Source organism: Dendropsophus ebraccatus, chromosome 12, assembly GCF_027789765.1.
Source record: "Dendropsophus ebraccatus isolate aDenEbr1 chromosome 12, aDenEbr1.pat, whole genome shotgun sequence".
Classification (NCBI taxonomy): Eukaryota; Metazoa; Chordata; class Amphibia; order Anura; family Hylidae; genus Dendropsophus; species Dendropsophus ebraccatus.
In genome coordinates this window covers 25,858,472-25,873,447 of record NC_091465.1, presented here as the reverse complement: position 1 = coordinate 25,873,447, position 14,976 = coordinate 25,858,472, and the positions used below count along the sequence as shown (strand labels likewise).

Genomic DNA, 14,976 nt, shown 5'->3' with positions numbered 1-14,976 from the left:
GATCAAGACGATAACTAATCCCAATGACTCATCCTCCGTTTGGATGAGAAGACTGAATGGTCTTCAGGAAGGCCATCATAAGGAAATTTGCTTCTACAGAGGTGTAATGTGGATTGTAGAAAGAAAGTGTCCCACGTGCTGGTTACTACGGACTGACCACATGTATACACGAGCATTTCTAATACTAAAGTTGTGAGGAAAAAAACTCAAAATATAAGACGTAAAAACCTGATACAAAATTTTTGATTTGTTCCCCTACCAGGGTTTTAATGCTTTCACTTGAAGGGGTTATCCAGCGCTACAAAAACATGGCCACTTTCTTTCAGAGACAGCAACACTCTCCAGTTTTGGGCAGGTTTTGCATCTTAGGGTACTATTACACGGAACAATAATCAGCCGAATCAGCCCTATCCGTCCGATTATCGTTCCGTGTAATAAAGACAAAGATCAGTCACTGATCGTTGATATAGGTTCTAACCTATAATTGTCGGGCGCCGACCGCGCATCGCTACGTGTAATACGTGCTGACGATTAGCAAAGAAGAATACATTACCTATCCAGGCTGCAGGGCTCCTCTTCCTCTCTGCTTCTCCCTGGGTCCCGCCCGCTCCAGCTTCAGAGCAGCCTGTCTTAGCTGACAGGCTGCTCAGCCAATCACTGTCCGAGACTGCAGCGGCCAGTGATTGGCTAAGCGGCCTGTCAGCTGAGACAGGCCGCTCTGAAGCTGGTTTGCGCGGACCTGGGGAGAAGCAGGGCACAGGAGGAGCCCTGCAGCCTGGATAGGTAATGTATAAAGTTTAAACAAGGGCTGCTAGGACATCGGTAATGATGTCCCTGCAGCCCTTGTTAAACGATTATCGGGCCGTGTAATAGGCCCAGTAAACGAGCGCCGATCTAGCAGGTCAGTGCTCGTTTACATTTATTATCGGGCCTTCATCAGCCCGTGTAATAACACCCTTAGTTCCAATTAAATAGAGTTTAACTGCAAACTGCACATGAAATGGAGACAAGAGTGTGTCTCTCTCTGAAAGAAAGTGATCAGATAGCGCTGGATAACCCCTTTAAATGGGTAATCCAAGATGAGAAAAAAAATAGTACTTCTCTTGTCCACAGGTTGTATCTGCCATTGTCATTAAACCTAAATTAAAGGGATTCTCTCAAAGGGGAACGCTGGCAAATATTTCTACTAAATCTACTGATATCAGAAAGTTATATAGATTTGTAATTTACTTTCATTTAAAAACCTCAAGCCTTCCAGTACTTATCAACTGCTGTATGTCCTGCAGGAAGTAGTGTATTCTTTCCAGTCTGACACAGTTCTCTCTGCTGCCGCCTTTGTCCGTGTCAGGAACTGGCCAAAGCAGAAGAGTTTTTTTCTGGTTCAATGTTTTTATTTTATTTTTTTAAGAACAAATTACAAAAGATAAAGTCTATAAGCACTGACTTTAGTGCCAACAGTATAGTTAACCTGTTTAGAAACAACAGTAATAACATTAGGTATATTACATGAATATAAAATTGTGGTAACATACATTCAGCCTGGTAGAATTGCATTAGGTGTAGCACCTCCTGAGCAAATTAGTGTAAAGTATACTGTTTTTTCCAATGAGGATTTGCTACTGCTCTGGACAGTTCCTGAGATGGACAGAGGTGGCAGCAGAGAGCATTGTGTCAGACAGGAAAGATTACACCACTTACTGCAGGACATACAGCAGCTGATAAGTACTGGGAGACTTGAAGTTTTTAAACAGAAGTAAATTGCAGTCCCCCTTTAAGATTAAAAGTTACAATAAAAGCTGATTAGTAGTTATCCAACCACTGGTACGCCCACAGATCAAGAGAATGGAGATCAACTGTGCTCTAAGTGAATGAAGCAGTAGCAAGCATGCTCAATTCACTAGGGCTTCTAAATAATGCAAAGCACAGAGCTCATAGAGAGTGAATGGAGCAGCATTGGAGCATGTGAGCTGCCCTTCCACTCACCCAGGCAGCAACAGATCTTTATTCTTGTGATCATTAGGGGGTCCCCCACGATCAGCTAGTTCCCCCGATCCTGTGCATACACTGTCTAAATGTACATGTGCTTACCTTCAGCTTCTTTTGGTAAACAAGTTGGCTATTTTGTATAGAAAACCACCGCCTAAGAATAAAAAATGTTGGGGTTAAAATTGCTGGTAGGTTCTTCATATAGAAATGATTATTCAGCGCATTACTAAAGCAAAGAATGATGCTGACTAGAGATAAGCGAACCTGGAGCATGCTCGAGTCGATCCAAACCCGAACTTTCGGCATTTGATTAGCGGTGGCTGCTGAACTTGGAAAAAGCCCTAAGGCTATGTGGAAATCATGGATATAGTCATTGGCTGTATCCATGTTTTCCAGACAACCTTAGAGCTTTATCCAAGTTCAGCAGCCCCCGCTAATCAAATGCCGATCGTTCGGGTTCGGATCGACTCGAACCCGAACCCGGTTCGCTCATCTCTAATGCCGACCCTACTGAATGACTCTATGAAACTCTATAAAAAAAGCTTCAAATTACTTGGAGAAAACTCTAATATACATGGCTACTGTAAATAATAAACTGGCTACTGTACTCACCGATTCCATGTCTTGAAAGCATTGCTCGCTCTTTTGAAGAGGTAGCCCTCCATTACCACCCCATTGGGGGCATCCACATTAAATTCTGCTTTGGAGTCATCATAGGAGAAATCCTGCCAAATATAAATAGATGGTTATCATACCTGTACTCTATATTAATGGACAGTTGAGACTCAAAGGGGTTGTCCATTTTAGAAAAATCCTTACACTTACATTCCCTATAAACAAGTAGGGATTGTCCAAAGCAGGGAAATCCTTTAAAGGGGAACTATAACCAAGGAGGAGAAATTAAAGGAGTTATCCCAGGATTAAAAGTTGCCTGCTATCCACAGGACATGTAATAACTAGCCGATCTGTGTGGTTTCCATATCGGTGGGGATCCCAGCAGTTGGATTCCCACCGATAGTTTTTACATGTCCTGTGCATCGGGGACGGCTTTTAATCTTAATCACCCTTTAAGCTTTATATTGATATAAGCATTACGCAGAAGTGTAATTATTGCAGTGTACTAAGAGTCTAAGGTGCAACTATTAGTAAAGGGTCCTCATACATTTGACAGGACGTCCACACCCTCTAATTTCAGTGGCAAGAGCTGACTGACTAATGTGTTTGGGGGGGTCTGACTGAACGAAGGATCAGACATGCTAGAGTTCAACTGGTCTTTTTGTTCTTGGAAAAGTAAACCACTGCCAGACATGTCTGGCAGTGGCTAACACTTTCTCCGTTCAGAACACATGAATGCTCAGTTAAGCCAAATATTCATGTGTTTGGATAAACTGGGAAAGATAGCCATTGGATGAATGAACATCGGCTGTCATGGGTCCCATGTCGCAAGTCACCATGTGTGAATACACCGTAAATAGACCCTTCCACTGCTATCATTACCCATCATTAAAGAGAAGATGAACAGAATGACGTTTCACTTTCATTGTTCTGTAAAGCTGTTTTGGACATATTTTCCTAAAAAAACAACATGGACAATAAGTAGTCCTCTCTATATGCTCTGTAGTCCTGGATATTTATGAGCAGCAGCAAACTCCGCCCACCAGCTGCTGATTGGCAGTTATCTATTCATGCTGTGTATAGGCAATCAAATGTCAATCAGCAGATTCCCTTTAATTTGTTATAACATGGCACATGTGGTTTCAGTACTTATCACTATTCCGCCATTTTGTAAACCATATTCATTAGGGCAGAGGTAGGAACCTTGGCTTTCCAGCTGTTGTAAAACTAAAACTCCCATCATGCCTGGACAGCCAAAGCTAAAATTTTGTAGTTGTAGTTTTGCAACAGCTGGAGAGCCACGGTTGCCTACCCCCTCCATTAAGGCTTCGACAATAGTAATTAAAGACAATGCAGAATAACATTGAGCTTCATATAATTTACAATTATTCACTAGCTATGGATCCTGGAAAAATAAAAAGCTAAATTCTCAATGGCTGTCTCCACATTGGGACAAAATGGTGGAAATTTATCAAAACTTGGAAGCAGATCAGTTGCCCATAGCAACAAATCAGGCTCTAGAAAATGAAAGTTGGAATCTCATTGGTCTCCACTAATGCCTCATAGTGACCAAAATGTAAGCAGTGACCTGATTGGCTGCAATGGCTCGCTCCTTCAGTGTCTGAACAGGTCGTCGCACATGCGGCCATTTTGTCATTTATTGACACATAAAAGAATAAGTTGTATTATGACAGGAATAAATTACCTAGGATAATTATAAATAACGGACAGCAGTCACCACAACAGCTTTCCCAGGAGTGCCATACACATCAGATGGTTGGCCGGTCCCCATGGTTGGCATTTGCAGTTATCAATTGTCGACTATAGCAGCATCGGCCGCCATCATCAGAGCCGCTTAGTATTCACCTCAAGCCTCTCAGTCCTTCACTCTGTGACCATTCTGTCAGATCCAAGGGGATGATAGTTCAGGAACCAAATGTCGCCATGTAAAAGACCTTACTATAAATGATAGTATATGATAAACGTGACATTTATCATCCTCCTCCAGCTCCCAGGACATGGCCGACACGCAGCATAGTTAGGCTTACAGTTATAAGTCAACTTTTCCGTGTCCTTATTCATCACACAATAAAGTTTCCGATACACTGAGTTCTCAAGACCCCCGAGACCTGATGTGAAAGGGGCCTACAGGTTCCTGTACACTGGGGATAGCCATCAGCCAAAAAAACAGCCTTCTCTTGATCCCTCCATATACGTGCCGGTTCAGCTCAATCGTTCATGTGTTCTGAATAAAGACTATGGGGGAGATTTATCAAACATGGCGTAAAGTGAAACTGGCTCAGTTGCCCCTAGCAACCAATCAGACTCCAATTTTCATTCCTCACAGAATTTTTTGGAAAATGAAAAGTGGAATCTGATTGGTTGCTAGGAGCAACTTAGCTTATTTTACTTTACACCATGTTTGATAAATCTCCCCCTATATGTGTCCGGTTCAAGCAGACCTTAATAATGGCGGATCGGGTGACAATGGATTGTCCATTTATTAACATCATTCCCAGTGACTTGCTGATGGAGGGATATTCTGCTGTGGAAGCCCACCACAATGATTTGTTATTGCATTGGGAACCACTCGGTGAATGTTCATTTTTCCTTGTGCACTGAACTATTACATGGAGACAATTGAAATCAATGGAAATCGATGTAAATCAGGGATGCACAACCTTTGCTAGCCTGAAGGCCACATTGTTAGATTAAGCCAATCTCAAGAGCTGCAATAAAACTTAAAAGGGTATTACTATCTGAGGAATTTAGAGGTGAAGGCCCCGTTCACACTGAGCAAGAATGGCGGACAGCTCCGCCACAGAATCCCGCCATGCTCAGTGTCCTGCTTTGAGTGAATGAGAGGGCGCACGCATCCGCTTTCTCCCCTCTCCGCTCAAAGAAATGGCATGTCACAGCGGAGAGCGGCGGCAGCGGAGGAGCGCGCACCCTCTTATTCACTCAAAGCAGGACACTGAGCACGACGGGACTTCCGCCGTTCTTGCTCAGTGTGAACGGGGCCATATTCCATTAACATCTTATAGGTGCTGGTTATGCTTTCGGGAGAATGAAGATAGCCTTTGTACCTGCTTTTTAATATAGGTAATAGTCAAATCCAACTTGCTGATAGCCCTATAGCACCCAGGACGCTGAGGAGGAAGGTATGTGTCTTACCTTCCTCCTCGGCATCGGTCTAGCTCTGTTAGTCTGGGTAAACTCCACCCCAGGGCACCCTTAGGAGCACTGCCACGTCATCCAGCCCACCCCTTCATTGATTATCATTAGAAGGGGTGGGCCAGATGAGGCAGCAGTACTCGTAACTGTGCTCTAGATTACCCCAACTAACAGCGCAAGACCGCTGCTGCGGAGGAAGGTAAGGGCCCTATTCCACTGGATCGCAATTACGATCATAAGTAACGATTATCGCTCCATGGAAATGACTGAACGTTTTCAGGTCTTTCGCAATAGCAGTCGTTTGAGATCGTTAATCGTTAACGATTATGCAAACGATAATCATCCGGTGGAATAGGGCCCTAAGACTCATACCTTCCTCCTTGGCTTTGTCTAACCTGCTGAGTTTCCCTTTAAAGGGGTTATCCAGCACTACAAAAACATGGCCACTTTCTTCCAGAGACAGCGTGACTCTTGTCTCCAGTTTAGGTGTGGTTTGCAATTAAGCTCCATTCACTTCAATGGAAATGAGTTACAAAACCCCACCCAAACTAGAGACAAGAGAGGGGCTGTCTCTGGAAGAAAGTGGCGATTTTTGTGTAGCGCTGGATAACCCCTTTAAGTCTAATGAGAATGTGTAATGCTTAATTACCCCTCTGGGAGTGCTGCAGAGAAACTGAACACTTAGTATCAGGTTTCCTCTGCTGATTCCTAGGGGAAAAGTTACATTTCCAACAGGATTGTCCAGTGTGGATAGCCCGTCTATAGTAATCCATGTCCACTGGAAACTTTAAAATGTGATTATATGGCATTACTGCTATACCATTAGGACTCTGATCATACGTGTAACCTGGACCTTCTCTTTGCACAACAAAGTAAAATTTGAGACAGAACTATAGTACAGCATTGACCCTGCTGCCTTCTAAAGGGTTAAACAGAATGTTATTGTAGCTGTGAGCTGCCAACATTATCAGAGCACTTATAGTGGAGTGCTGAGATAACAAGAGTGCAATAAGCTGACCAGGCACGCCAAATGGCCTTCACACAAGACAAGTCAATGGTTGCCAGGCTACTCACAGAAAAGATAGATGTGCAAGACGTAACGGCTGATCAAGGAATTCAGGTTAAATGCAAATAAATACATATTGATGAAAATAATCTAAGTCTATACACTATGGAAATGTATAATAATGTTATAGGTTGATTTCAATCATAGTGAAGGGGTTAAATCAGTATGTGACTGGGTGTCCACTACGGGGTTAACCACTCATGCCTTCACTTTCTGTAATGCGCTGTCTCCCATCTGTGACATCACAATGGTTTCTTTGGCAACACGTTCAATGCCGGAGAGGCCACACAATACGGCAACAGTTTCCTTCCGAGTCCCCTCATGGGAAATGTGCTAATTTATGCCATCGGACAGGACGGAGGAAAAAAAATTCTTCATAAAGGGAAAGTTGCCAAGTATTGAAAAATGCTCAACGACAATGAATTATTAAGCCAAAGCGATGAGATGTACAAGGAGGAATGATATCACTGGTTCACCCATAGTAGTGACACTAAACTCGCTTCTTGTAGCAACACTACAAATCCCAGCAAGCACTGATTGTTTCCTATACAGTAGCACCAATTTAAATTACTTTATAGTTCTACCATTTGCTTATATCATTTCCCATATAGAAACATTAGTCCCCAATATTATTTTTGATGAATCATTTTGCATATGGCACCAACAATGACTATAAAGCAGTACCATCTCTCATATAAAATCATGAAATCTAAGCTCTAGTTGCCATATAGAATCAATGGTTCCTATATAGTAGTACAATTTCCATATATAATCCAATAATACTAAAACACAATAATAGTTTGTATATAAAATCCCAAAATAGTAATCTTTTATGGGATTCGGATATTCGGATATGAAATGACAGTTCCCTTCGAGAATTACCTCTTCTTATATGATGGGACCTGATAGTTCTAGATGCCATATATAATAACCCATTCCTATGTAGAAGTGCCAGTAATGTTAAGGACTGACCAACTCCTACATTGAAATACCAGTACCCATGCCCAATCCTATACAGAAGTATCAGTACCCATGCCTAATCCCATACAGAAGTATCACTGCCCATGCCCATTCCTATAGTATCCAATATCCAAGACCAATCTTATACAGAAGTGCCAGTAATCTTATGTTGTGCCCAATTCTATACATAAGTACCAGCACCCAAGACCAATCCTATACAGAAGTACCAGTAATTATATGAAATGATTACCACTATATAGACATATAGGTATCAATGCCCAATTCTACATAGAAGTGCCAGTAATCTTATGTCGTGCCCAATTCTATACATAATTACCGGCACCCAAGACCAATCCTATACAGAAGTACCAGTAATTGTACACAGTCATTAACACAATATAGAAATATAAGTACCCATGCCCAATCCTATATAGAAGTGCCAGTAATCTTATGCAATATGTAATGCCAAGTACCAATACCCATGCCCAATCTTATACAGAGGTACCAATCCTACAGAATGGTACCAGTCTCTAGACTAATCCTATAGAGAGGTTTCAGATATCTTACTGAATGCTTAATCCTAGAGAGAAGTACAAGTACCCATGCCCAATCCTGTAAAGAAGTATCAGTGCCAAAGACCAATGCTCCACAGAAGTACCAGAATGTTTAATCCCATATAAAAGTACAAGTACCCATGCCCAATCCTATAACGGAGTACCACTACCCAAGCAGAAACCTTGGCTTTTGTATAAAATAAGCATTACCTATTACTTACCAGCAAATACTCCAGCCGGCCGAATATCTTCATTTTTTCAGTAGCAGCAGCAGCGGCGGTGGTGGTGGTGGTGTCGGCAGCGGCGGATGTGTTCCCTGACAGTCAGACTAGACTAGAAATCCATGTAGCGACAGTGGTCACTTCTTCATGGTTACGTGCCCTGAATACTAAGGAGCCATCCTAGGTCTGTCAGTCTTGAGGTTTTTCGGAGATGCAGCTAAGGAGCGGACAGGACTGCCATGGTCCCTGACCAGGTACTCGTGTCTGCAGATGATGAAGTGTTGGAGTCCACCAGCTCCGGCACAGGGCAGGAGGGGGGGCATTAGCATACAGCTGTCACTTGTTGGGCAGCAAAAGAAAGGAGAAGGATGAAAGCCGAGGACAATGCATGTTTATTGACTTACTCCCCGGGCCATAGAGGTAATGCTAACAATGTTTTCTCACCCTTGGAACAAATTTAAAGGCACCACTCCCCCTTTATGCTCTGTTCAAATCACAAAGGAGCTCCATCCATTCTCATCTGAAAGGAGCAATGCTGATAGGCTCAAGAAGCACACGCCAAGGGTGTTAAGGAGAGAGGCCCATCTGTCTTCCCCTCCTCTCTGACACCAGCCATGCTTTAACCTTTTCATCACTACTACTATTTCAGCAAGTGGGAATAGGCAGAGTATCGGATTGCGGATGCTTATAGCCACCTTTTACTGCCATCCCCAATACCTTCTGTTTTCCTGAGTGGAGGGTGATACATGAGAAGAAGGAATGGTATACATAGCCTGGGGAATGTAGCTGCCATCATACAGTGATACCGCAGTCTATAGAGATGCATGGGATTGTGGGCACTATGACGGCCGGGCGACAATGCAGATTTTACTGCACAGACTAGAGGAATGGAGAAAGTCGGCACTAAATCCTCAGCAGAACTAGCTGGAAAGCCAATACAATCCAAAAGCGTAACAGTAAGGCTGGTTTCACACTACGTTTTTGCAATCAGTTTTTTGCAAAAAACGGATGCATGTGTGTGCATCTGTTTTGATCAGTTTTTCCATTGAATTCCATTATAAAAAAAACGGATCCGTTTTTTTAATGGACACAAAAATGGGATTGACTACGTTTTTGTTTACATTAAAAAAACAAAACAGATCCACTGTGATCCGTTTTACTTTATAATGGTATTCAAGGGAAAAACGGAACAAAACAGATGCACACACATGTACCTGTTCTTTCAATCCGTTTTTTTAGCAAAAAACAGATTGCAAAAACGTAGTGTGAACCCAGCCTAACCTGCGAACTGCGGAAAGCTGCAGCGATTCTGCCATGTCTGAACACACCCTAAGAGGTACACTAAAATGTAATATCCTACATGGATCTCTGCTGTAAAATTCCTTTAATATATCATCCGATTATCCAGAAAGTCTTATAATACTGTACCTGTACAAATACATGATACATGACGAGAAGCTATAACGATATAGAGATATATATATATATATATATATATATATATATATATATATATATATATAGAGAGAGAGAGAGAGAGAGAGAGAGAGAGAGAGAGAGAGAGAGAGAGAGAGAGAGAGAGAGAGAGAGAGAGAGAGAGAGAGAGAGATTATATATATATGTATATATACATACACATACAGGGTGTTAGGATGTGTAATAGGATTATGAACAGGGGGAGATTTATCAAACATGGTGTAAAGTGAAACTGGCTCAGTTGCCCCTAGCAACCAATCAGATTCCACCTTTCATTTTCCAAAGAGTCTGTGAGGAATGAAAGGTGGAATCTGATTGGTTGCTAGGGGCAACTGAGCCAGTTTCTTTTTACACCAGTTTGATAAATCTCCCCTTGTTTATGACCCTATTACACATACTGTCTACCTACTTTTGGACCACCCTGTATATAATTAAAAAACAGTCTAGTTCCAGGACTTTATTTTTAAAGGTGCAAGACTAGAAGAGATTTCCAGTACTAGTTAAAAATTAATTAGTGCATATTAGAGCTTGAGTATCGGGATACTCAAAAGTAATCGATATTGACCAAGTACCGCATGGTGCTTAAGTATGATAGTCTCCTTCCTGCGTGTTTTTGGATTCAATTAGCCAATAAACATGCATGGAATGGGCTGGCACATCCTGCTATGCCACAGCCAGGAGGTGTTCACAAGTATTACCAGGAGGCATTGTAAGAATAATGCCAGGAGGTGTTGTAAGAGTAAGGGTCCTATTACACGGGCTGAAGGGGGCCCGATAAATATTGTAAACGAGCGCCGATCTGCTAGATTGGTGCTAGTTTACTGGGTCTATTAAATGGCCCAATAATTGTTTAGCAAGGGCTGCATGGACATCATTACTGATGTCCCTGCAGCCCTTGCCCAAACAGTATGGGCTCCTGCTGCGCTCTGCTTCCTCCCCGGTCCCAGACAGTGATTGGCTGAGTAGTCTGCCAGCTCAGACGGGCTGCTCTGAAGCTGCAGCGCAGGAGGAGCCCTGGAGTGTGAATGGGTAATGTATACTGTTTGTAGAATCGTCAGCCAGCCGCAAACCGCTATTACATGTAGCGATGCGTGGTCGGCGGCTGATGATTTTAGGTTTGGGCCTAAAGAAACAATTAGGCGATGATTGTTTTCTCTATTACACTGGGCTCTTATACCTGAAGGTGTGGCAGGGGTATAACCAGGAGGTGTTGCAGGAGTATAACCAGGAGGTGTTGCAGGAGTAATGCCAGGAGGTGTTGCAGGAGTAATGCCAGGTGTTGCAGGAGGAGTTTTGTGGCCCCTGACCTGGCACTAATATTTTGGTTCTGGGCACAGCTCTTATGTAGTCCTGCAGCCCCGGCTGGTTTACAACATCGCCCCCTCTCATCCACAAGTTCTTTTAATACAGCGACCTGGAAGTCTTAAATGCATCCATGCATGCTCCCCCTGCTGTGCCAGCTCCATTTCCATGCTGTTTCCATCACTTTCTGAGGTTTTCAGGTGCACCAGACACCCTCCCTCTTGACGAATAGGAGGCCCCTAAAAAATTACCCAAGTCTCCCATTGACTTTAATGGGGTTCATTACTCGAGTTGAGCACTCAAGCATCAGAAAATACTCCACTCAAGTAACAAGCATTCCAGCACTTTAGTCCTCGCTCATCTCTAGTGCATAACAAAACAAGCCACATCAATATATAAAAAGATACAAATGACGCGCTGACGCATTTCAAACTTATATAAGTTCTTATTCACAGCTTGAACATACACAGAATAATGGTATGTGCACACTGAGTAAATGTGGCGGAATTCCGTGGTGGAGAATCCCACCTGCCTCAGTGTGCAGAGGTGCGCGAGCCCTCCCATAGAGAAAGAGTGTCACACTGAGGCAGACGGGATTACGCCACATTTGCTCAGTGTAAACATACCCTAAGTCTGTCTGATCTAAAGAAGAATAAAGAACAGGCAACACCTTCCAATGATATTTTTTCTTTTTATTTAGACCTGACAAGCTTATTCTGTGTATGGTCAAGCCATGAATAAGAACTCTTAGGAGTCTGAAATGCGTCGGCACTTCATTTGTATTTTTATACATATAACACCTCAAATTGTTTTGATATGAAAAAGACTGAGGTTTTACAACTAATCCCTGGAGCTGAAGAACTATTCCAGTCTTGCACTTTTTTTTTCATTACTATTTTATGCCAAAACAATGATTTCTTCCCAGCCATACTACAGGCTCCAGTGACAATGGATAATTGAAGAGAAGAGCAGTAAATCTCTGACATGCCTGGTGGCCCTGCTGCTGGTGATGAGGTTTTCTTTAGGTTAATGACATGTCCACATTGATCCCTGACCTCCTATTGATGAACGTCTGCTCCGGGAATACTAGAACTTCAGGAGCCAAAGGCAGCAGGGACGGCCCCGCTCACCAAATGTCGCTTCTCATTCCTGTGCGGCACAGTAACAAGCACTTGTGGGTGAGATCAGCTATCATGGACGACAGGAAGATGTAAAGGGATAACGTTTTTCATGTTCAAAACGCTAAAATGTGAGGACTATAGGGACAAAGAACAAGAGACAAAGCCGAGCATGATGTTATCGTTGGCCGTGTTCCCAACAAAAGTACATTATAAGCCTCGTCACCACAAGCGCTGCGCCAATGCTGCAGTTTATACAGACTTGTTATGCCGCATCCATCTCTATACATAAGATTGCAGATCCCAGCACTTTCGGCAGGCGGATGATCTAATGTTTCTGCGGTGGATGACCCCTGGGCATACATCTAGAAGCCATAAGAGCAGCTATTCTGGTTAAAGGGGTAGTTCAGTAAAAAAAAAATTAAAAAGTGCCAGAAATTTGTAATTTACTTCAATTAAAAATTTTTAAGTCTTCCATACTTATCAGCTGCTGTATGTCCTGCAGGAAGTGGTGTATGCTTTCCAGTCAGGGGGAGCAGGAGAGCTTTTCTATGTAGATTTGCTACTGCTCTGGACAGTTCCTGTCATGGACAGAGGTGGCAGCAGAGAGCACTGTGTCAGACTGGAGAGAATAACCCACTTCCTGCAGGACATACAGCAGTTGATAAGTACTGGAAGATTTTTTTTTTAAGAAGTAAATTACAAATCTCTTGCATTTTTTGGCACCAGTCAATTTGAAAGAAAACATTTTTTGCTGAACTACCACTTTAATAAAAACTGCATCTTGGGACTTCCGGTTCCGGCGCCATGAGGTAAAGCCGCACTTCGCCTCGGCTCCGGCAAGCGCTCCCACAGATAACGGCCCCGAACACCCGCAAGACTGCTGATCACCTCCCTGAGAGGGAATAGCACACCAGAACACGCCGATGGATCGGTATGTGCAGAAGAGGGGCACGGCAACTAAGCCTAAGGGACGCGGCAAGCAGCGCAGGACGGAGGGCGCGGACGCCAACATGGCGGCGTCACCGGTCTCCTCCAGGACTCAGTCACCAGGCAGGTCAGAGCGGGACTACTCAGGGGGAGAGGAGGATACTGACCCTATGCTCATAGACTATGCAGCCTTGGCTGCGGAGGTTGCAAAAAGAATAGCGCCTGGGTTGCAGGACTCGGTCACAACCGCAGTCACTAACACTCTTACACAGCTGCAGGCCACTGTGGCGGCGCATGGCGGGAGAATAACATTGGCGGAGGAAAGGGTGCAGAGGCTTGAGGACGCAGAGGATGCCAGGGATGCTCGCATAGTGGGCCTGGAAAACGATAACAAGAGGCTGTGGGACAAACTGGAGGACCTGGAGAATCGCTCCAGGAGGAACAATCTCCGCATAGTAGGCCTCCCGGAATCCTTCCGCCAACGGGAGCTGACCCGCATATGTGAGCAGACCATCCCGGCGTTGCTGAATCTTCCAGGGCCCTGCAAAGTTGAGCGGGCGCACAGATTGGGACCCGACCCGCGGGTGAATCTGGATGCGGGAGTACCACAAGGTCTACAAGCCAGAGCACGGCCCAGGCAGGTCATCGTAAAATACTTAGACTTCACTGACAAAGTCGCCATACAAAGGGCCTTTAAAAACAGAAGGGAGGGCCTGGAGCTGGATGGACATAAATTGCTTATCTTTGGTGACTTCTCTGCTGAAGTTTCTAGAAGGAGGAAGATCCTCTCCCCTATCTGCACGGCTTTATTTAGGCGACAAGTTCGCTTCGCTCTGATGTATCCAGCAACACTAAGAATTTTCCATACAGATGGCTCTGTGTCTTCTTATACTACCGCTGAGGAGGCTGCGGAAGGACTAAAAGACATTTTGAACCGTGAACCTGACGACTCCCCAGACAGATCACCTAGATGGGGACCCCAGAAGGATCTGTCTCTGCAGAGGCTTTCATCTAGGGCGCGAAGCCCTCCGCCTCCTTCGGTCTCACCTAGTCTTTCGGTGTGGTCGGCCCCCCCACGGGAGAAGAGGACTCGCCGCGTTGACTTGGCTCATGGAATCGATGAAGATGGAGGCGTGTGACTTACATAGATGCTAGGGCTGGACTATGATACTCAGGTGGCAGTTTAGGTTCACAACTCCATGATGGGGTTGTCTTTTACTTGAGTAACTGCACCACGTACCCTACACTTCTTGTTACTCCCTTCCCGGTCTTTTCCCTTTCTCCCTCCCCCCTCTTCCCCTTCCTCTCCTCCTCCCTTGCTCTCCTTCCTTTCCTTCTCCCTTCCTCACTTCCCCCCCCCCCCCTTCCTCCCTACCCTCCCTCTCTCTCTCTTCCCTCCCCCCCCATCCCTCTCATCCTTCCCTCTCCTCCCTCTCCCCCCTCTTCTTTCTCCCCCTCCCTCCCTCTACTTCCTTTCTTTCTCCCTCTCTTCCGCCCTCTCCCCTCCTCCCTTCCCCTTCCCTTATTCTCACCCCTCCCTTCCCCTTTCCTTCTCCCTCCCACCCCACTCTCAC

General features: G+C 44.3%; 1 protein-coding gene across 6 annotated transcripts in view; it reads right to left on the bottom strand.

Annotated features, from left to right (window-relative positions):
- The window catches only part of ACAP3 (ArfGAP with coiled-coil, ankyrin repeat and PH domains 3), a 129,982-nt gene that overhangs the window by 20,104 nt on the left and 94,902 nt on the right, over positions 1 to 14,976 (bottom strand). For all 6 annotated transcript variants that reach the window (XM_069948760.1, XM_069948763.1, XM_069948764.1 and 3 more), the window contains 2 exons: positions 2,599 to 2,711; positions 2,089 to 2,140 (listed from right to left, as the gene is read on the bottom strand). In XM_069948760.1, coding sequence (XP_069804861.1) covers positions 2,089 to 2,140; positions 2,599 to 2,711 — 165 coding nt within the window. The remainder of the gene's footprint in view (positions 1 to 2,088; positions 2,141 to 2,598; positions 2,712 to 14,976) is intronic.